At 45.9% G+C, this 23,886-nt stretch overlaps 1 protein-coding gene across 6 annotated transcripts in view; it reads left to right on the top strand.

Annotated features, from left to right (window-relative positions):
* Positions 1 to 23,886, top strand: part of MYH11 (myosin heavy chain 11) — a 154,395-nt gene that overhangs the window by 73,310 nt on the left and 57,199 nt on the right. For all 6 annotated transcript variants that reach the window (XM_055099356.2, XM_055099358.2, XM_055099355.2 and 3 more), the window contains 5 exons: positions 1,774 to 1,866; positions 5,409 to 5,472; positions 8,050 to 8,148; positions 12,512 to 12,655; positions 20,842 to 20,937. In XM_055099356.2, the coding sequence (XP_054955331.1) occupies positions 1,774 to 1,866; positions 5,409 to 5,472; positions 8,050 to 8,148; positions 12,512 to 12,655; positions 20,842 to 20,937 (496 nt within the window). The remainder of the gene's footprint in view (positions 1 to 1,773; positions 1,867 to 5,408; positions 5,473 to 8,049; positions 8,149 to 12,511; positions 12,656 to 20,841; positions 20,938 to 23,886) is intronic.

Genomic DNA, 23,886 nt, shown 5'->3' with positions numbered 1-23,886 from the left:
CCTATCATCATCCCTAAGTGTCTTCCCTCAGCCCTGTCCCTGGTGCACCAGTGTGTCCCTGTGCATGCGTGTGCAGTGCGTGTCTGTCTCTTGCATGCTGGTTGCTTGACTCAAGCCTCCAGAAACAGTCTTGGAGGTCGCGATGCACTAGCTTTGGTGGCGCGGTAAGGCCCCAGCTACGCAACGCATAACCTGGTCCTGCTTGGACCTGTGCATATGTAAACTCATCTCTAACACAGAGCTTGGGGGGCTGATGTATGGGTCCCGGCCTAGAAGAAACCCACAGGTGTCTTCCTTGGCTCCCGAAAAGATCATTCAATCCATCTTAGTTAGACCCTGGGTGACTGTGTTGCAGATCAGAAGGAGAATTACAGTTCTTATTTGGGATCTGCTTTTGTGTGACCTTGGCCGAGTCAGTTAACTTCTCGGGGCTACGGTTTCATCATCTATGAAACTGAGGGTTTGAACCAGGTCCCCCCATTTAAAGCTCTCTTGCCAAGACTTTTCAACCTTACCTGCCAGAATCCCCATTCTAGAAAGGAAGCCTTTTTCAGAGAGCATGGAGACCCCAAGTTTATGTGAACAAAAGTGATTGCTTTAGTCGTCTTCCCACCAACAAAGAAATGCCCGTGGTGCTCCTTGTAAATTTCCACCAGTCTCAGCTGTGGTGATTCCACTTGTAGCTGAGATTTGTATGCGGATGAGGCTTTTGCTTCATCTTTCTCTGGGAGCTACAAAAAGGAGGATGTGTGGACAAATCAAAACAGAAACAAATAGCAGCTTCCTGCTGTGTCCTGTAGACCAGGTACCCTGATGCCTTCCTAGCATGCGGAGGAATGAGGAGGAAGCCATGCCCATCCTTGTCCCCTCTAGACACTTTCCCGGCTCCTGTCCAGCCCAGCCCTGCTGCCTGGAAAAATAAGGAAGGGAAAGCAGGAGGGAGGACAAGGAGAAAAACTCCCAGAATCCAGGGCCTGGAGGCCTCGGGGCCCAACTGCAGCCGCCATGTTTTAGGCTAGGCCAAGAGCAGCTCATTTGCTTTCCCAGCTTAACTTACCACATTGGCCCTTTCCTGCCATGATTAATCACGTGACCGCGTTTGTGCAAAGGCATCCCGGCAGAGGGGGCCGGTGGGCTGTGTACAGTCTCAGCTTCCTTTAACCCAATGAATGGAGCTCAGGCAACCTGCTTTGAAGCTTTATTCCGCAGTCCGCTAAGAGGATTCCTGGTGGGTTTTGTGCATTCCTTACTTGTCTGCTGTAGAAGACTTCAGAAAACCAGTCCTGAGAAAGGAAAAATTGCAACTTAAAAAAAATTGCACTAAAATAATTAGAAGGAGGATTGTAGTGGTTTAGCTTGAAGAAGGCTGCTTGTTAAACATGAACAGCAGCACGACTGCCATGTACAGTGGGACAGGTGGTGCACTGCACAACTCCAGGAGGCACCATTCATCATGATGTAAATGACATCACCGACATTGTGCAAGGCAGTGGCTTTGAGTGGCAGTGATGTTGCACAGATGAGCAGGCCCTAGTCTTGAAAAAAGTGACCTTCCTAGGGAGCAGATGTCCTAGCTATTAGAGAGCTCAGACTGTTGCTTCTCTTCTGAAATCCTCCTGTAAATCTGAACATTAGCATCAGGGTCTAAGAGGAGGTAGGAGATAGGAGAGAACCTGTGGGTTAAGGGCAGAGTTTTGTGACAACATCCATCCAAGGTAGAACTGCCAGGACCTAGGTTGCTTTCTCCAATAACTAGATGTGAATGAATTTTAGGGAGAGCTGGAAAAGCAGCTTCTACAAGCAAACCCGATTCTGGAGGCTTTCGGCAACGCCAAAACAGTGAAGAACGACAACTCCTCACGATTCGTAAGTAGCAAAGCCACATGGGTTTTCCAGAAAAGCTTTGGTGTCATCTCCTGCCTGGGGCTGCAGAGTGTTTGCATGCAGAGGTGGGAGGGGCATCTGACCCTGGAGAGATGGGCTGTATCTCACAATCTTGCAAGGGCTCCTGCCTCTCACTCTCTCATTCGTTCATTAATTTATTCACTATTCACTCAACAAATATTGATTGGCCTGGTGCGGTGGCTCACACCTGTAATCCCAGCACTTTGGGAGGCTGAGGTGGGAGGATCACTTGAGCCCAGGGGTTCTAGACCAGCCTGGGCAACAAAGCGAGATCCCATCTCTATTATTAAAATAAAATTTAAAAAATTATGTATTGAGCACCTGGTATGGGCTAGACCCTTATATCCAATACCATTTTATGTAACAAAATATGAATTGAGTGCCAACTATGTACCAGGCACACACCTCCTCCAAGAAATACTTAGTAAGTACCTACTGTGTACAATTACTCTGGTAGGCACTTTTACATGTACCACCATTCTCTTTGTTTTTTTCTCATTTGCTGTTTTTATTAAGTGCCTACTGTATACCAGGCACTGAGCGAGTCTCACAGGATTGCGATGAATAGTTCAGATATGGTTCCAGCCTTCATGAAGCTGGTTCTTCTAATTGAATAACAGAGAGTAAGTGAGGCAGGGGGTACTACCTTCCCATGCACACTCCCCCAGGCTCCAAAGCAAAAGGTTTTTGCCTGAGCCCAACAGGGCAGGGGAACTCTGAAAGTGGGTGGTTGATGATAGGTAGACAACAGTGGTTTTATTGTGCAAAAGAAGCGGTTGTCTCTGTAGGAGGGTCAGAAAGATATTTTAGTGAGAAAAGATGAAGGAAAAATTGCCTCTGCATTCCAGGAGAAGGGGGTCTCTGAACTGTTGCTTGCTGAGATGGGGCCCTGTGAAAGACTCTTTGCAGAAAGCTCTGCTCTGCTGAGCAAATTCACATGGTGGTCCCTGACCCTGTGATCGCCAAGGCCCATTTTAGTAACAAACAATTACATAATGTCTCCTTTCCTCGCCCGAAATTAGAATCATAGATAGTATCACCTCCTACACGTATTAGATGAATACACATCAGCATAATGCCCTAACTGGAATATGAAGAAGAAATAACATAAGACAATTCATAATGAAAGTGTGCATTTTAGGCCAGGCGAGGTGGCTCATGCCTGTAGTCCCAGTACTTTGGGAGACTGAGGCGGGCAGATCACTTGAGCTCAAGAGTTTGAGACCAGCCTGGACAACATGGGGAAACCCCATCTCTACAAAAATAAATAAATAAAGTGCATTTCAGCATATCAATGCTCGGGCCAGGCCACACCAACAGAAGACACAGTAAGAGACAGACACTTAGGTCTATCCACGGCGACAGCTACAAATACAAGGAAAAGGGTCAAGTTCAGGCACTGATGATGTTGGCATGGGATTTTCCAGAATGGCAACTGACTCTCAGTGAAGCGCTGAACCAAAGACCAATCTTCTCTAGAGTCACACAGATGGGATATTCTTGTATTAGAACAACATTTTAAATACTTGTTAATGCTTTTATTTAAAAGCATAAAAATCTAGGCCAGGCACAGAGTGGCTCACACCTGTAAACCCAGCACCTTGGGAGGCTGAGTTGGGAAGATCACCTGAGGTCAGGAGTTTGAGACCAGCCTGGCTAACATGGTGAAACCCTGTCTCTACTAAAAATACAAAAATTAGCTGGGCGCGGTGACACACGCCTGTATTCCCAGCTACTCGGGAGGCTGAGGTGGGAGAATTCCTTGAACCCAGGGAGATGGAGGTTGCAGTGAGCCAAAGTCACACCACTGCACTCCAGCCTGGGCGACAGAGTGAGGCTCTTGTCTCAAAAAAAAAAAAAAAAAAAAAAAAGCATAAAAATCTAAAGTCATAAAGGTTAGGTTCTAAGCCTGGCTAATTACAAACAGATTTTTACCTCCATGAGTGGCAGGTGAGACATTGGAAGAGTCATAAGGGATATAGACAAGGATTGGCATCCGAGACTCTCCAGGTCATTGCAGGACTCCCAAAATATCCTTGGCCCCACTGTTCACTAACAGCGGCCCCCACCATCATGTGACAAGCCAAATAATGGCTTCCACCGATTTCCAAAATCTCCATAGCAGATGTGCCGCCTCCACTGAGAAGCACTGCATTTGCATGTTCCAATTCTGTGCAATGTTTCTAGCCTGTCATAAATGGAAGCACGTGCAAGACAAATCCCTAAAAACATCCTCCACTCACTGGCGTCCCTGCCATCTTGGGAAGGAGAGTGAAGAAGGTGCCTGGGCCTTGCCTGTGACCAGCCGGCTCTCCCTGGCTCCATCTGGGATATGGTCATCCCAAATCACTCTACTGCATGTTTCCCAATGGGGAAAGTTTGAAGGTTTTGTCAAGGACTGAGCAAGCCTAGGGGATTGTGTCCACACACGCCAACACTTCCCACCATGTTATGTCATGATGGGGGAAAAGGATGAAATCCTGTCTCACCTATTGAGGAAACAGGAAAAGGGTTGATGCCAACAGATGGAGGATTGGGTTCCATCCTTGGTTTCCTGGCTTAGCTGAGGCAGGTAGATAGGGCCATCTTTGGAGATACTTGTTGAGCCTCTAGGGCCAGGGACGTGAGCCATTCCTGCCTAAAGGACATCCTACACAGGGCCTGCTTGGGCAGTGTGGCCAATGCATACTCACCTGTCCCACAGAAAAGGTTTAATCCATAGTTGGATGATGTGGGTGCAGCATATTTTGGAGCAGGGTGGGGTCTGGGGAGGGAGCCCTCTAGCCCCTGAATATGGAAAACCCTTCTTTCTGCTTAGGGCCCTACCTCTCAGGAGCAATGTCACGTTGGACAAGTCACTTGATCTCTTTTAGCCTTAGTATTCCCAGCTTTAAAATGGGGATAGTGGGCTGGGTGTGGTAGTTTACTTCTGTAATCCCAGCACTTTGGGAGGCTGAGGTGGGAGGATTGCTTGAGTGCAGGAGTCTGAGGCCAACCTGGACAACACAGTGAGATCCTATCTCTACAAAAAAATTTTAAAAATTAGCCAGGTATGGTGGTGCATGCCTGTAGTCCTAGCTGCTTGGGAGGGTGAGGTCATGGGGAAAAGGGGATTGCTTGAGCCCAGGAGTTCAAGGTTACAGTGAGCTGTGATTGCACCACTGCACTCCAGCCTCGGTGACAGAGCAAGACCTTGTCTCTAATAAATAAATAAGTTTTTTTAAATGGGGATAGCCATGATGGACTACGGTCATTGCAAAAGCCGAATGAAATTGATCGGTGAACATGTTTTACACGTTCTGTTGCTGTCAGGCCTGGGGTGGTTTCAGCTCAGCAGATGTTGGTTCTGCCTGACAAGTTGACCTGTGGGGTTCTGAGTGTTCGCAAGAATCTCCCCGCGCCACTTCCCATCCTCTGTACCATCTGCCTCCTGCTTGCCCACAGCATGGGGTTAAAGGCTGAAGTTGGGCAGCAAAGCCTGAACTGTGTTTTCCTGTTGGCAGGGCAAATTCATCCGCATCAACTTCGATGTCACGGGTTACATCGTGGGAGCCAACATTGAGACCTGTATCCTTTCCCTGAGCCTGGGCCAAACGGGTACCCCTGCCCCCTACCAATCTCCTGCCCAGAGGCTGGGAGAGTCCAAGAGCCACCCCTATCTTTCCAGCCTCTTAGGTTTCTTCCAGAACAAATCTCCCCTTAACAGCAGGCATTGTGGTGCAGTGGTTATACATGTGTGGACCGGACCCCTGGTTTGAACCCTAAACAAGCAGCCTAGGCTGCATGTGATGTCAAATGACCTGTCCCTTAGTTGAGTGACCTTGGGCTGGTTACTCCACCTCTCTGTGCCTCATCAGCAAAATGGGGATGATAATGAATGGTACCTGCCTCATAGAAATGTGAGAATAGAGTGAATGAACTCATATAAAGCTCTAGGCACCATGCAAGGTGCAGAGTAAGGGCTGGCTACATAGTGTCTATTGTATGATCTTCACTTCACCCTTATTCAGCCATTGTCCGAGGCCAAATTCTGGACCTGTCATCCTCTTAGAGAGTTGGTCTGTGATCGGCTCCACTTCTTAGGTAGGAAATTGATGAAAACAGAGTTTACCCAGAAGAATGCTGGTATCGCAAGGAACAAGTAGAGCATCTCTTTCATGAACCTGAGCAGTGAAGTGGAGCCAAGTTAGAAATTTCTGGACGTGGGGGAACAACCAGGTCTAGAGTTCAGTGACTGATCAGCCTCAGGAGCTTTGCAGGCGGCCCTAGGGCTCAGGCTTCCTGTGGAACACGTGCTTGGCAATGAATAGGACCTGGGGGGCTGACTTAGCTTCTTTCTGCACCTGAGGTCCTCTAGCAGCACCTAGTGGTCCCATTTTTCCACGTTATGTGCCCTGGATAAGAGGGTGGGTTGTGGAGTAGCTTCCTCTCCACTGTACTTGTCTAAGCTGTGGGGATTTGGGAAAATCACTGAAGCTCTCTGGGCCTCAGTTTTGCCTCAGTAAAATGGGGGTGATTGTACCTAGTTTCTGGAGCTGGTGCAGGGGTTAAATGAAATAATATGCATAATAATATGCACAGCCCTTGGTACAGTGCTGGGCCCAAAGTGAGCATCTCATAGGTGGTGGCTATTGCGTTAACTCAATGTTTTCTACGTTTCTACTTTAATCTGCCCAAACCAGCCAGGATTCCCATCCTGCAGCTAGGAGGGCTGTCAGGCTTCGGTCAAGTCCAGAGCCAGGGCCCTCTTGTCCTGCAGCCCTGCACACACCTCTCAGCAATTCATTTCCTGTGTTTAGAGCGAGCCCCAGGCATAGCCCCGTCCTTCTGGCCTCAGCCTTCCTTTTAGATCAGTGGTTCTCAAAGTATGTTTCCAAACCAGCAGCATCAGCATCACTTGGGAGCTCTTTAGAAACACACATCTCAGCCAGGCACGGTGGTTCACGCCTGTAATCCCAGCACTTTGGGAGGCCGAGGCGGGCAGACCACTTGAGGTCAGGAGTTCGAGACCACCTGGCCAATATAGTGAAACCCTGTCTCTACTAAAAATACAAAAATTATCCAGGCGTGGTGGCATGTACCTGTAGTCCCAGCTACTCAGGAGGCTGAGGCAGGAGAATCGCTTGAACCCGGGAGGCAGAGGTTGCAGTGAGCCAAGATCACACACTGCCCTCCAGCCTGGGTGACAGAGCGAGACTCTGGCTCAAACATATGTGCGTGCGTGTGTGTGTGTGTGTGTATGTGTGCATGTGTATACCCATGTACACCATGAGAAAGTCTGAGAATCACTGCTTTCCAGATCGGACATGGGCTGTGTTAGCCCGGGCACTGCTAGCTGGCCTTAGGACTTGAAGAAGACAAGGTCTGCTGATTATCATGCTTAGTGCTGTGGAAATCCACCCAGTACAGTAGCCCAGCCTCCCAGCTGCCCTCTCCCACCACCCCGGACCCTGTGATCTCCATGCCACCCTCACCTGCCCTCCCCTCTGCTCTCCCTCCTGCCACCCTGCATCACAGAGAAGCTCTCCTGAAATTAATTAGTGTGGCGTGTTTACAGTCTCTCTCCCCTCCATCCCGTCAGACCCCACTCTTGGAACAGAGGGCATGGAAGACAGCTTTGCCACTTGCTAGCTGTATGATCTTGAGAAAGGACTTCTCTTCTCTGACCCTCAGTTTCCTCTTATTGAAAACACCGATAATAGTTGCACTTATTTCCTAGCATACTTTGTGAGGCTTCAGTGAGACAATTTATATCAATCGTTTCACATAGGAATGAATCATAAATCATAGGATCATAGAGGGTGTCATTATTTGTATTCTGTAATGTCTGAAGACAGCTCATTTTAAAGATTTGCTGGTGATGGCTGTTAGGGGAACATCTCGTTACCATTACCATCTTCCTGGAGTCTTTTTATGCTTTTTCTTTTCACTCTATTCCCCTCCCTTCTTTTTGCATCTGAAGTCTGCTGGCAGCACCCAACGGTTCCATTTGTCCACAGGGGTGATGGTCAAAGTTAGACATTACCGATCCCAGGGGCAGAACTGGAAAGTCATCCCGTGTGAACTGGGTGTGACAGGGATGGAGGTGGAAGACCAGAGGAACACCCTCAGTATCCCCAGAATCCCTAACTCCCTCCAAACCAGATCTGCTAGAAAAATCACGGGCAATTCGCCAAGCCAGAGACGAGAGGACATTCCACATCTTTTACTACATGATTGCTGGAGCCAAGGAGAAGATGAGAAGTAAGTGACTAGCAATGCCATGTGATTGGATGGCTTGAGCCTTCCCTTTTGTCAGAATCCGCGGTTAAGGGATTGGCTATTAAAACAGTCTCAGATCCTGCCAGAAAGGACCATGTCTGTGAGTGACATATGAGCAGTTCTTCATCTCCTCCCAATGAGTGAGTGTGGCTTGTGTTCAGTCATTCTCATTTACTGAGCACCTACTATGTGACATAGTAGCCATCAACTCCAATTAGACATTAGATCATTAATGATTCATGTCTCATTAGACCAGAGAGCATCAAGTCCAACTAGACACAATCTACGCCTTCAAGGAAAGGGAGAAAGACATTTGCCTTACTTGCCAATTTATAAAACTTGCAAATATAAAAGATGCATTCTGGTTTCATAAGGAATTTGCAGGGGCAGCGGGACTAAGCATTTTTCATTATACATGTTTTGCCAGTGACTTTGTAGAACAGGGGTCAAAACTTTTTCTGTAAAAGGCCAGATAGTAAATCTTCAGGCTTTGCAGGCCAGGTGGCTTCTGTCACAGCTATTCAACTCTGCCATTGTAATACAAGAGCAGCCACAGGCAATATATAAACCAATGAGTGCAGGCAACACATAAACCAGTGAGCTCAGGCAACACATAAACCAATGAACACAGACAACATATAAACCAATGAGCACAGGCAGTACATAAACCAATGAGCACAGGCAGCACATAAACCAATGAACATAGGCAACACATAAATCAGTGAGTGCAGATGCATCACTGTGTTACAATAAAACTTTATTTACAAAAACAGGCAGTGTGCAGAAGTTTGCTGACCTCTGTTGTAGGGAAGAGTTTTTTTATGTAAATATAATACACTGTATACCAAACTCCAGTAGGAAGTTATGAGTTCTGGACCTGCAGCTGTTTACTAACTCTTAAAAATATATACAAATCGCATAGCTTAAAAAAGGAATAGATCAGTGACTATCTGTACATAGTAGAGTCTACATGTTAGTAATAAGTTTTGAGTCTGAAATTCTATGGGAACAATACAGACTTTGCTTCCCATCTCTTTTGTGGCCCAAGGTTAGTTATTTTGGTTAAGACAGTTACCAAAAGGATCTGTGTGAGCTCAGAACTTCGCTGTGTCGGAGTGTATTGTAGACCTCAGCTACTAGGGGGTGGCATTATCCATTATTTAAATTTCCAGGGTGGGGCAAAGTGGCTCATGCCTGTAATCCCACACTTTGGGAGGCAGAGGCGGGCGGATTACCTGAGGTCAGGAGTTTGAGACCAGCTTGGCCAAGATAGTGAAACCCTGTCTCCCCAAAAATACAAAAATTAGCCAGGTGTGGTGGCTGGCGCCTGTAATCCCAGCTACTTGGGAGGCTGAGGCAGGAGAATCACTTGAACCTAGAAGGTGGAGTTTGCAGTGAGCTAAGATTGCACCACTGCACTCCAGCCTAGGCGATAGAGTGAGACTCTGTCTCAAACAATAAAAATAAGTTTCCTTAATGGCTGGCTTTCAGGAACATAGGCTATGAGGTGGAGCAATTTTTGGTAAAGGGGGAATGCTGAATGGATTTTTTATGTACCAGCAAACATGGTATATTAGCAGTTATAGTGCAGGACCCTGTGGAATGGGCCAGGGAAAAATGTTGACATTCCTTTTCCTTTTATTTGGCACCCAAGAAAACAGTTTGGTTGTTTGGTACCTTGGGTTCCAGTTTTGTGCTTTGCCTCTGGTCTTCCAGAAATGGGCAAGTATAGGGCTCAGAACTAAATTCCCAGGGGCCCTTTGTATTCTAGATGATAGAACTGGAAAGATGTTAGGCTTTTAGAAAGAACCAAATATTGCTAAATGCATCCAAACTCGGGATAATGAAGTCTTGGCAAAGACCTCAATCCTCGTGACTTGAATCAGGCATTTCAAGTTAATCCAAAAGTTTGAGTTAACTGGTGTCTTCGGTCAATTTAACCTCGAGTTTATCAAGCAGCTTCCAAGTGACTTGACCCATAAAAGACCTTGATTTTGAAAGAAAAATATCTTGCTGACGTCTCTCCAAAAGTATAACCGAATCCATCCTAATTAAAGATTGATCTGGAAGAGGATCCTTGATGTATTAGAGGGTATAATAAAAGCAAATGGTACAGGAGAAAGAAAGGCAATTATAAAGTTGGGGGTGGGGGAGAAGCTGAACAACAACAAAGGAAATGTAATCATAGGATACAGTTTGACACAGAATATCTAATTAATGTCATAAAAAGGGAGTTGGCAAACTGTTTTTGCTAAAGGGTCAGTAGTAAACGTTTTAGACTTTAAGGACCAGATGGCCTCTGTTGCAACTACTCAACTCTGTTGCCTAGTGAGAAAGCAGCCATGAGAAATAAACAAGGACATCAGAGCAGCTGTGTTTCAATAAAACTTTATTTACAAAAACAACAGGGGACCAGATTTGCCAACCTGTGATATAAGCCTTATATATTGATTCAACTAAAAATAGCTGGGGGTGGCTGGGCACGGTGGCTCACACCTGTAATCCCAGCACTTTGGGATGCTAAGGCGGGTGGATCACCTGATGTCAGGGGTTCAAGACTAGACTAGCCAACATGATGAAACCCCGTCTCTACTAAAAATACAACAAATTACCTGGGCATGGTGGTGGGTGCCTATAATCCCAGCTACTCGAGAGGCAGGAGAATTGCTTGAATCCGGGAGGCAGAGGTTGCAGTGAGCAGCCAATATCGCACCACTGCACTCCAACCTGGACAAAGGTGAAACTCCCTCTCAAAAAAAAAAAAAAAAAAATAGCTGGAGGAAAGGAAAGGTAGTATAAGAAAGCTGCATTTTTGCCTACCATAGCAGGAAGTCACTAGATACTATCTAAACTTGACATATCCAGAAATCGCCTATTACAGCGATTGTGCTTTGCCTCTGGTCTTCCAATAGGCCAAAAGCACCTGTTACTTTTGGCACTGAGGACTGGTTTCCTGGAAGAAAAATTTTCCACAGACTGGGCGGGCAGGGTTGGGGGGATGGTGTGGGGATGATTCACATGTATTACATTTACTGTGCACTTTATTATTACATTGTAATATACAATGAAATAATTATACTAGTCACCATAATGTAGAATCATTGGGAGCTTGTTTTCCTGCAGTCCCATCGGGGGGTGATGGGGGACAGTGACAGATTATCAGGCATTAGAGTCTTATAAGGAGGGCACATGCGCAGCTCACGATAGGGTTTGCAGTCCTATGAGAATCTAATGCTGCTGCTGATCTTATGGGTAGCGGAGCTCAGACAGTGATGCAAGCGATGGGCAGCAGCTGCAAATAGCGGATAAAGCTTCACTTGCTCACCTGCTGCTCACCTCCTGCTGTGTGGCCCAGTTCCTAACATGGACCGGTACTGGTCTATGGCCTATGGGTTGGGGAACCCTTGGCCTATGATATGTAATACATAATGGTATATGCATTATAATAGGCTAGTATATATAGCAAGCCTATTGTACAGAGAGATAGTGGTAACTGCCAGATAAAAAGCAGCTAAAAGAGATAAAAGCAGGTATTATGGAGTAAGGTAGAGTTGGAGAAGGGATGTGACAGGAGAATGCTATTTTTCATTATAAACCTTTGGTAGTAATTGATTTTTAAAACTCATGTGCCTGTTTGAATTTGATAAAAATTTTATAAATACATGAATAAGGCCAGGTGCGGTGGCTCACGTCTGTAATCCCAGAACTTTGAGAGGCCAAGGTGGGTGGATCACCTGAGGTCAGGAGTTCAAGTCTAGTGTGGTCAACATGGTGAAACCCCATCTCTACTAAAAATACAAAATTTAGCCGGGCATGGTGGCGGGCGCCTGTAATCCCAGCTACTCAGGAGGTTGAGGCAGGAGAATCGCTTGAACCTGGGAGGCGGAGGTTGCAGTGAGCCGAGATCGTGCCACTGCACTCCTGCCTGGACGACAGAGTGAGACTCCGTCTCAAAAAAAAAAAAAAAAAAAAAAAAAGAGTAAAGGTTGATCTAACTCTTCTGACAGCTTTGTCTCTGAAGGCAGGGTGCCTCTGGACAATTGAGGTAAAGGCATCCCTTCCTCCAGGTAAATGTAACTTCGTGCCAGGGATTGTGGCTTAGCAAGCAGAACCAAGGCTGGATATCAGCTGCAGTCACTGGAGCAGTGCACAACCTGCACCGCTGTGTAAGGCTGGCAGTGGTTGGTGAGGCTGTCTACATGACGATGCATGAGGGCTTTAAACGGTTCAAGCCTTGATGAAGGGAAAGGAATTATGATGGCCCAGACCCTTGACCAGATCTCGGTCTCATGTTGAAATTAGAAGTGTGTCTTATTGACCCTGACCTGTCTTCCTCTCCTTCTAGGTGACTTGCTTTTGGAGGGCTTCAACAACTACACCTTCCTCTCCAATGGCTTTGTGCCCATCCCAGCAGCGCAGGATGATGAGATGTTCCAGGAAACCGTGGAGGCCATGGCGATCATGGGTTTCAGCGAGGAGGAGCAGCTATGTAAGCCTCACACCTTGAGTCTGGAGGGTAGCTTGCCTGGATACCAGTGGAACCTGTTAAGAACTCTTCTCTGGTCAGGACAGATTTCTGCTCTCTGAATTCCCCACCTTCCATTAAAAAAAAAAAAAAAAAAGGAGGAAAATGAATTTTATTCTAGGTGGTTTGTTTGTGTTGTAGAAAAGTGGCTGTATAACTAGGACTCTTTTAGTTGCAAGTAACCCGAGCTGGCTTAAACCAAAGGGAAAGTGACTAACTCAGAATGTTGAGAAGTTCAGGGAGGTTAGGCACAGTGGTTCAGGTCTGTAATCTCAGCGCTTTGGGAGGCCAAGGTGGGCGGATCACTTTAGGTCAGGAGTTCGAGACCAACCTGGTCAATTTGGTGAAACCCTGTCTCTACTAAAAATACAAAAAAAAAATTAGCCAGGGCTGGTGGTGCACACTTGTAGTCCTAGCTACTCAGGAGGCTGAGGTGGGAGGATTGCTTGAACCCAGAAGGCAGAGGTTGCAGTGAGCCAAAATTACACCACTCCACTCCAGCTTGGGAGATGGAGCTAGACTCCATCTCAAAAAAAAAAAAAAAGTTCAGGAATTCAAGCTTCAGGTACAGTGAGATCTAGGTGTTCAAAAGATTTTTCTAGAACCTAATTTCTTGTCTTCTATCTCTCCCGACTACATTGTTTCTCTATAGGATGCAGTTTGTTGACAGCAACATAGCTGGGTTCCAGCCCTTATATTCTTTGGGTTTATGTCCAAAGAACAGAGTAGATTCCCGGCTTAAGTTCCTGAACGGAGTGTCATTGACTCTGATTGGTTGGCTTAGGTTGATATGCACATTCCTGAGCTATGCAGCATAGGCAGGGTTGTGGAAAGCGCAGGGTGGTTTCATTATGGTCCCTAAGAATGGATTCTTGGAGCTGAAGGTAGAGATGTTGGCCTCATCAGGAACATGTGGGCAGGGTTTAGGGGAGGGGGAGTGATTGAGGCAGTGGATTTACTCAGGCTTTTCCTGGAGGGGTTGCTCTGGTGATCAATTGATATTGATCAAAATCATCCAACCAATGGCCAAGAAACACACTGGGTCTTGAGAACAGGACAGCTCAGAAAGAAATTCTTGGTTGGGACACTGTGTTTCCAGAAACGATTTTCCTTCTGCGTTAGATGTGCCTCAGTGTTGAAGGTTAATCTCTTTCAGGAACACCAGGACAGAACTGTGGAAAGTTTCCCTTCCTTCCCACGCCTACGCCCGTTTGGAGCCCCAGAATAGCACTGAGGTTGCTGAAATGCTGCATAAGGGGAGGGGCAGCTCCTCCGAAGATAACTTGGGGTCTAGAAAAATAAGGCTGTATGGGTCAGTTGACAAATGGATGGTGTATGTGGGTCTTGGCCAGGGTCCCACATCAGAATCTAGTGCTGATAGTCTCCTTGTCTGAATGACATAGGCCCTCCAAGAATGATTCATTTCATTTGGGACAGGGGTCAGTTTTGCTTCTAATCTTGCTTTTAAATAACAATGAACAATGGTTAAGTATTTGCTGTGTGCCAGGAATTTACCAAATCCTTTTTTCTTGATGTACTACACTGTTCAGTATAGTTTTATTTAAATAATAAAAAACTGGAACAGGCTGGGCACAGTGGCTCATGCCTGTAATCACAGCATTTGGAGACACTGAGCCAAGAGGATTGCTTGAGCCCAGGAGTTCGAGACCAGCCTGGATAACACAGTGAGACTCTGTCTCTACAAAAAAATAAAGAAAATAGAAAAAAACTGGAACAAACTAAAATAGCTTGATTAATAGAGGGTTTATTAAATCATCGTCTGTCCTTGTGAAAGAAAACAATGAGACCATTTAAATTGTTTTGCTGGGCATGGTGGCTCACGCCTGTAATTCCAGCACTTTGAGAGGCCAAGGCAGGCAGATCACTTGAGCTTGAGTTTGAGACTAACCTGGGCAACATGGCAACATCCCTTCTCTACAAATAATACAAAAAATTAACTGGGTGTGGTGGTGCACACTGTAGTCCCAGCTACTTGGGAGACTGAGGCAGGAAGATTGCTTGAGCCCAGGAGGTCGAAGCTGCAGTGAGCCGAGATCACACCACTCTGTCACCTAGGCTGGAGTACGGTGGCGCAGTCTCAGCTCACTGCAATCTCTGGCTTGCAGGCTCAAGCAGTCCTCCCAGCTCAGCCTCTCAAGTCGTTGAGACTACAGACATGTGCTACCACGCCTGGCTAATTTTTGATTTTAGGGTTTTTGTTTTGTTTTGTTTGAGATGGAGGCTTGCTATTGTCACCCAGGCTGGAGTGCAGTGGCACGACCTCGGCTCACTGCAACCTCTGCCTCCTGGGTTCAAGCAATTCTCTTGGCTCAGCCTCCCGGGTAGCTGGGATTATAGGCGCCCACCACCATGCCCCACTAATTTTTTTTGTATTTTTAGTAGATACTGGGTCTCATCATGTTGGCCAGGCTGGTCTTAAACTCCTGACCTCAGATGATCCACCCATCTTGGCCTCCCAAAGTGCTGGGATTGCAGGCATGAGCCACCGCGCCTGGCCTGGGGTTTTTTGTTTTGTTTTGGTTTGATTTTTGGAGGGGTGGGTAGAGACAAGGCTTCACCATGTTATCCAGTATTCTCTGGTCTTGAACTCCTGGGCTCAAACAATCAGCCCACCTTGGCCTCCCAAAGTGCTGGGATTACAGGCGTGAGCCACCATGCCCAGCCCCCAGTGTTCTCAATGTACATTGGCACTTGCCAATTTCCCCTTTAACCACAGAGACCAGACTCCAGGCCCAGCACCTTCGGCAGCCCCAAGCATCTAGCTAGAATTTGGTAATACTGTTTTCCTTGTATTTATATTTATAATTGCCATCTATTTATGGCAAGTGAAGATGATTTTTCACTGAAGATAAAGTTTTCTATTAAAACAAATGTAAGGAAAGAGAAGGAAGTAAATTTAAAGAAAATGATTAAGCAAATAATGGAGCAGATGGTACAAAGAGCAAGCATTCAGACGATGGCGTGCAAATGACGAACTCTCATAGGAATCAACTTAGTCCTAAATGTACACCAACCCCATTTATAAACCAAGAGCTACTTCCAAACCCTCCATCAAGGGGCCTATGGGGAAGGGGGTGGGTCAGGCTTCAGGCTGGAGCTTCATGAGGCTCCAAGTGACCAGGGGACACCAGGATTTTCCCCACCACATTGGGTTCGGCAGCCTTGAACTCCTGGCCTCAAGATATCCTCATGCGCCACCATGCCTGGCTAATTTTTTTTTTTTTTTTTGAGTTGGAGTCTCACTCTGTCACCCAGGCTGGAGTGCAGTGGCACCATCTCAGCTCACTGCAAGCTCCACCTCCCAGGTTCATGCCATTCTTCCACCTCAGCCTCCGAGTAGCCGGGACTACATGTGCCCACCTCCACGCCTGGCTAATTTTGTTTTTGTATTTTTAGTAGAGACAGGGTTTCACTGTGTTAGCCAGGTTGGTATCAATCTTCTGACCTTGTGATCCGCCCACCTCAGCCTCCCAAAGTGCTGGGATTACAGGTGTGAGCCACTGCACCTGGCCCATGCCTGGCTAATTTTTTAATGTTTTGTAGAGACAGGGTCTTGCTATGTTGTCCAGGTTGGTCTTGAACTCCTAGCCTCAAGCAATCCCCCTGCCTCAGTCTCCCAAATCTTTGGGATTACAGCCATAAGCCACCATGCCTGGCCTGGTTATACTGCTTCTAATGTATTTTGAAGATAAAAAATAAAATCACCTAAATTGTCCATCCTGTGTATCCCTGGTGGTACACATGTCTGATGTTGGAAAGTCCTGTTTCTTATTGCTCAGTAAGAAGAGAGGTGTAAGGCCACTGTAAAAAATTAGCACAAACTTGATGCCTTAAAACAACAGGAATTTATTCTCTCCCAGTTCTGGAGGCCAGGGTTCTGAAATCAGGGTGTCGGCAGGAGCCGGGCATAATGGCTCATGCCTGTAATCCCAGCACTTTGGGAGGCCAAGGCAAGAGGATCATTTGAGGCCAGGAGTTCAAGACCAGCCTGAGCAACATAGCAAGACCCTTTCTCTACTAAAAATTTAAAAAAAAAATTTTTTTTTTTTTTTTTTAAAGACAAGATGTTGGCAGGGGTTGTTCCTCCTGGAGGCACTGAGGGAGATCTGTTCCTTGCCTCTGTCCTGGCTTCTGGTGGCTCTGGCTGTTCCTGGCTTTTCCTTGGCTTGTCTCCAGTCTCTGCCTCATCCTTCATGTGGCATTCTACTCTGTGGGTCTTCTCTTCTGTCCATCATAAAGACACTTGACATTAAATGTAGGCCCACCAGGTTAATCTGAGATGATCTCATCTTGAGATCTTGTACTTGATTCCATCTGCAAAGACCGATTTTTTCCAAAATAGGCCACGTTCAGGCTGGGCGCGGTGGTTCACGCCTGTAGTCCCAGCTCTCAGGGAGGCAGAGGCGGGAGGATAGCTTGAGCCCAGGAGTTCAAGACCTGCCTGGGCAATATAGTGAGACCCCGGTATCCACAAAAAGGAAAAAAAATAAATGTAACCCCCCAAATTAGGCCACATTCACAGGTTCCAGGTGGACATATTTTAGAAAGACCAACATTCAACCTAATATAGGTGGCTTCCACTCTTTACCACCTACTAGGCCAGGCCCTTGCTCAGCATCTTACAAGACCTAAACTTCACGAAGTAGGTACTACTGTTACCATCTCCGTTTTGCAGACAGGGAAACTGAGGCTCATGGGACTTATTGAGACTCATGTAGAGTCTCTATCCTCTATTCATCCATGATTCATCCATCAATCCATCCTCTATTCATCCATCTATCCTCTACTCATCCTTCCATCACCCATCCATCCATCACCCATCCATCCATCACCCATCCGTCCATCCATCTACCCACCCATCCATCCATGAACCCATCCTCTATACATTTATACATTCATCCATCCATTCACCCTCCATCTGCCATCCATCCATCTCCCTCCCTCCCCATGTGTATCTGGACCCGGAACTAGGATTTGGAAATTCAGAGATAATGAGATTTATAAGAAGCAAAGCTGGGATTTGAACTCAGGACTCTCTAACTGCAGAGCGCGTGCTTTGCACCAGCACACCAGGATGCTGCCAGCCGTCACCACCCTTGCTGTGTTGTGTCTCCTCACTGGTTTACTTCTTTGCTGTCTGCTAATTCTGCCCCAAGGTTCATCTCTTATGGCCTGGGAGTGGTGGCATTCTTTTGTCATTTCTGGAATTACATTAACTATACCAGAAAGTGCAAACCAATGGTTCCTGAGCCCACAGGAGAGATCGGCCACTACAACCTTCAAAATTTTTAGAAATTGGTTCCTAAAGTTTAAATATGGGTAGGCCGGGCACTGTGGCCTATAATCCCAGCCCTATGGGAGGCCAAGGCACATGGATCACTTGAAGTCAGGAGTTTGAGACCAGCCTGGCCAACATGGTGAAACTCCGTCTCTACTAGAAATAGAAAAATTAGCCGGGTGTGGTGGCACACGCCTGTAATCCCAGCTACTCTGGAGGCTGAGGCAGGATAATTCCCCTGAACCTGGGAAGCGCAGAGGTTGCAGTGAGCCGAGATTGCACCAATGCACTCCAACCTGGGTGACAGCAAGACTCAGTCTCACACACACACACACACACACATATACAAAAAAACATGGGTAGACTTCAGATAAAAACTCTGGGTTTCCATTATCTAGAAAAATCAGAAGTTCTAGCAACACTTGGCTTATATCCCCTGTGGCAATGACGGAGTAGCTGCTGGCCCCTTCAGATGGGTTTGTGGCCTCCTTGGGTCCCCATAGTCCTCATTAGTTGGCTTTGTTCATTTAGACTAGTGGTTCTCTGCCAGAGGTGAGTTTGCCTCCCAGGGGACATTGAGTAGTATCTGGTGACATCTGTGGTTGTCACAACTCTGTCAGGGTAACCACCACTGACATCTAGTGGTTAGAGGCCAGGGATGCTACTAAACTTCCCATGATGCCCAGGACAGCTCCCCACAATAGAGAATTATCTGGCCCCCAATTTCTGCAGTGACAAGATTGAGAAACCCTGAGTTGGCCGGCTCGCCTGGGCTGTGCAGGCATTTCAGGAATCTTTAGTTTAAATTGACACTTTTAAAACTGTGAGTGCAACTCTTCATAGTTTACAAAGACTCTTTCATAGATGTTATGGTTAAAAGGAAGTGTGTTTCCAAGCCCCGTCAACAGCAGCTTCATTCATTTTGGGGAGAAGGCTTTCTACCATAGTAAGTTGGAGCAAATGGATGGGTGGTCAGCAGCTGGGTCCTTTTGCTGAGCTGGGCCAGGGACCCCATGGCGTGAGAATAGCTGTTGTGAAGGGCCTTGTAATGTCTGGTTTGGCCTGAGGAACCAGAGAAGTCTGGGATCTCTAGGCTTTGTTCCTGGAACATAGTGACTGATTTGAAGCCAGAACTCTGGGTGATTTGTACCTGAGTTAAGCTAAGCCAAGAATTTGCATTAATCATCATCCATCCATTCATCCGTCTACCATCCATGCATCTACCATCCATCCATCCATCATCTGTCCATCCATCCATTCATCCATCCATCATCCATCCATCAATGCTCTATCCATTCCTCCATCCATCATCCATTAATTCTCCATCCATCTATCCATCGTCCATCCATCAATCCTCTGTCCATTCCATCTATCCATCTATCCTCTATCCATCCATCTATCCATCCATCCATCCATCATCCATCTATCCTCTATCCATGAATTATTCATCCATCAATCCATCCTCTATTCATCCATCTATCCTCTACTCATCTGTCCATCATTCACCCATTCATCTACCCACCCATCCATCCATCCATCCATTCATCCATGAACCCATCCTCTATCCATTTATTCATTCATCCATCCATCCACCTTCCACCTACCATCCATCCATCTCTCTCCCTCCCTCCCATGTGTATCAGGACCTTGGAATAGGCTTTGGAAATTCAAAGATGATTAGGGCAGGCCCTCCACTCTCCAGAAACTCATGGTCTTATGGGGATTTCAGACATAGAAACTATTTTAACAGTAACATGGCCTGAGTATGGAGTCAGAAAGGTTCCAAGTATTCTGGGAACACAGCGTTTTTGTTTGGAGACACCTGGACAACAAGTGGAAACAAATGTATATCTTCTTCATCCCAACATGGGCATCTGGTACACCCAGAAGAGTATGTAAGAAGCACAGGGTTTTTATTTCAAAAATCCTTTTATTGACATATGATTTACATGGAGAAAATTGTGTATGCCATAGCGTGCAGTGCAAAGAATTATTATAAACTGAACACGTCTGTGTAACTAGAATCCATTTTAAATAAGACAATGCCACCAGCCCCATGGAAGCTCCCACATGCACCTTCTAAGAACTTCCCTCAATTAAGGATAATCATTATCCTGACTTCTAACAGCATCGATTAGTTTTGCCTCTTCTTGAATGGACGGTCTATATATGGACTTAGACAGTATGTTCTTGTTTCCATCTGTCCTCTTTTGTTCAGTATTTGTGTCTGGAAGATATGTCAGGGTTTTTTTTTTTGTTTGTTTTAGAGACAGGATCTCCCTACATTGCCCAGGCTGTATCAAGCTCCTGGCTTCAAGCAGTTCTCTCACCTCAGCCTCCCAAAGTGCTGGGGTCGCAGGCATGAGTCACTATGCTGGCCCCAATACATCAGTTTTGATTTGTGGTAGTTGTAGCTCTTTCATTCTCACTGTTCTGTGGCAGGGGTTGCTAACACATTTTTCTGTAAAGGGTCAGATAGTAAATTCTTTAGCCTTTGTAGGCCAGACGATCTTTGTTGCAACTCATTAACTCTGCCAGTGTAGCATGCAAATAGTTACAGACAATATGTAAATGAATGAGTATAGCTGTTTTCCACTAAAACTTTATGTATAATAGCAAGCAGTGGGCCAGATTTGGTCCATGGGCTGTAATTTGCCAATCCCTGCTGCGTGGTATTCCATTGTAATGCAAGGTTTTAAGCAACCATATGAAAATATTGAGCTCAGAATCTAGTTTCTTCAGAGGAAAGATGTAAGCTGGCTCTGGGTCCCCAGTGGCTTTAGGCTCCAAAACTCCAGGGTACCTTGGCATTGACCTTTGTGTCTGCTCTGCCCTTCTCTCCCCACCTCAGCCATATTGAAGGTGGTATCATCGGTCCTGCAGCTTGGAAATATCGTCTTCAAGAAGGAAAGAAACACAGACCAGGCGTCCATGCCAGATAACACAGGTACTTGCCAGTTTTTCCCGATGACCAATGACTTTGGGGTTGGGGGGGTGGGGAAGGTGACATTTAACCACTGGTTATTTTTCAAGGTGAAGGTATCTGGGATTTTAACAACAGTTGGACTAGGTTCTTATCACTCACTTTTCTTTTTTCAAACTTTTCAGTGCTCAAGACCCTATGTGGAAAGTTATTGAATCAGAGCGCAGGGATTAAAAAAAAACAAACCTAATAGTTTTATTTATTTGTTCTTTTTTTTAAATACAAAATTTTACAAGTTTTAATAGAGACGAGGTCTCGCTGTGTTGCCCAAGCTGATCTTGAACTCCTGAGCTCAAGTGATCCTCCCACCTTGGCCTCCCAAAATGCTGGGATTACAGGCAAGAGTCATCACGTCCTACCCCTAATAGTGACCAGACAAGATCCCGAGGGACCATCTCTTCTACAATACCCCACTTAATTGTTTTGTTAAAGAAATATTTCTCAAGCCCCTGCAATATGCCACTGGGATACAGCAGGAAATGACACAAGAATAGCTCTTCTTACGGTATCTGTGGTCGTCTTGGGGAGACAGACCTCAATTGCCCTGAGAATTAGGGGTGCCAGATAAAATACAGGATGTCCAGATAAATTTCAATTTTAGGTAAACAACAAACCTTTTTTTAAATTTTAATTATGTCCCTTGTAACATTTGGACCGTGATTATACCAAAAGAGTATTCTTGTTTATCTGAAATTCAGGTTTAACTGAGCATCCTGTAATTTTCCCCCTAAATCTGATAAACCCACCCACAAATAAACAGTATTTTGTGTTTTGAGAAGCTGGCCTGGCTACCACTATGTTTGTTGGTGGCTGAGCTGAGAGCAAAACTTAGGTTTCTTATTTCCCAGCCCAGGCTGTATATTGTGTTGCTTTTTCCCGCTCCCTAGAGCCCACCTTGATCAAACCTGTTGCAACCGCTTACTGGGTTTACCTTGCCCACAGCCTAGACAGAGCCAATTAATCAAGACAGGGGAATTGCGATAGAGTAAGAGTAATTCACGCAGAGCCGGCTGCATGGGAGAACAGAGTTTTATTATTACTCAAATCAATCTCCTTGAGCATTCGTGGGTCAGAGTTTTTAAGCATAATGTGGTTAGGGGGAGGCCAGTGAGTTGGGGGTGCTGATTGGTTGGGTCAGAGATGAAATTACAGGGAGTCGAAGCTGTCCTCTTGCCCTGAGTCAGTTCCTGGACAGAGGCCGTAAGATCAGATGAGCCAGTTTCTCGATCTGGGTGGTGTCAGCTGATCCACCTAGTGCCAGGGTCCGCAAAAATATCTCAAGTACTGGTCTTAGGTTTTACAATAGTGATGTTATCCCCAGGAGCAATTTACGGAGGGTCAGACTCTTGTAGCCTCCAGTTACAGGACTCCTAAACCATAATTTCTAACCTTTAGGCTAATTTGTTATTCCTACAAAGGCAGTCTAGTCCCCAGGCAAGAAGGGGGTTTGTTTTGGGAAAGGGTTCTTGTGTTTTAAACTATAAACTAAGAGGCTAGGCATGGTGGCTCATGCCTGTAATCCTAGGATTTTGGGAGGCCCAGGCAGATGGATCACTTGAAGTCAGGAGTTCAAGACCAGCCTCGCCAACATGGTGAAACCCCGTCTCTACTAAAAATACAAAAATTAGCCAGGCGTAGTGGCAGGCGCCTGTAATCCCAGCTACTCAGGAGGCTGAGGCAGGAGAATTGCTTGAACGCAGGAGGCGGAGATTGCAGTGAGCCGAGATTGTGCCACTGCACTCCAGCCTGGGTAACAGAGTGAGACTCTGTGTCAAAAACATAAAAAATAAACTATAAACTAAGTTCCTCCCAAGTTAATTCGGCTTACACCCACAAATGGTTCAGTGGAGCTTGGAGGTTAGAAGCAAGGTGGAGTCGGTTAGGTCAGATCTTGTTCAGTGTCTCAGTTATAATTTTGCAGTGGCAGTTTCATTCTCAGGTGTTTGTTATGTATTAGAGTCCCTAAATCTGGCAAATTAATGGAATCCGGATGCCAAGGAAAGACCTCGGGGAAAGAGAAATGAAAAAGTGCTCTTGCCAAGAGATGGGGAAAAAAAATCCTAAAATCACTCTATTTACTCTGCCTTGCACATGCAAAGCAGCATGTAATGCTATTTTCATGTTAAGGGACCAGCTCGTGGTCACACCACTGCACTTCAGCCTGGGCGACAGGAAGACTGCATCTCAAAATAAAAGAAGAGCATTTAGGTTGATTCTAGCATTTTGCTATTGCAAACAATGCTGCAACACATATCCTAGAAAGGTGAAAGAAATATTTATTGAATAGTAACTATTCAATAAATGTTACTATTAATAACTATTTAATACTTACTAAGTAACTATTAAATAAATCTCAAGGGCCAGTGGCTCACGCCTGTAATCCCAGCACTTAGGGAGGCCGAGGTGGGCGGATTGCCTGAGTTCAGGACTTCGAGACCAGCCTGGGCAACACGGTGTAACTCCATCTCAACTAAAATACAAAAGAAATTAGCTGGGTGTGGTGGCAGGCACCTATAATGCCAGCTACTCGGGAGGCTGAGGCAGGAGAATTGCTTGAACCCGGAAGGCGGAGGTTGCAGTGAGCTGAGATCGCGCCACTGCACTCCAGCCTGGGCGACAGAGCGAGACTCTGTCTCCAAAAATAAATAAATAAATAAACAAATAAATAAATAAATAAATCTATCTATCTCAGGGACTTTACATACTTTACCTTATTTAGTCCTGGGTACCAACAAGGTACCGAAGAGCTGACCCTTTTTAACTTTTTTTTTTTTTTTTTTTTTTTTTAAATTATACTTTAAGTTTTAGGGTACATGTGCACATTGTGCAGGTTAGTTACATATGTATACATGTGCCATGCTGGTGCGCTGCACCCACTAACTCGTCATCTAGCATTGGGTATATCTCCCAATG

Source organism: Pan paniscus, chromosome 18 (assembly GCF_029289425.2).
Source record: "Pan paniscus chromosome 18, NHGRI_mPanPan1-v2.0_pri, whole genome shotgun sequence".
NCBI classification, from domain to species: Eukaryota; Metazoa; Chordata; class Mammalia; order Primates; family Hominidae; genus Pan; species Pan paniscus.
This window is presented reverse-complemented; position numbering and strand designations above follow the sequence as displayed.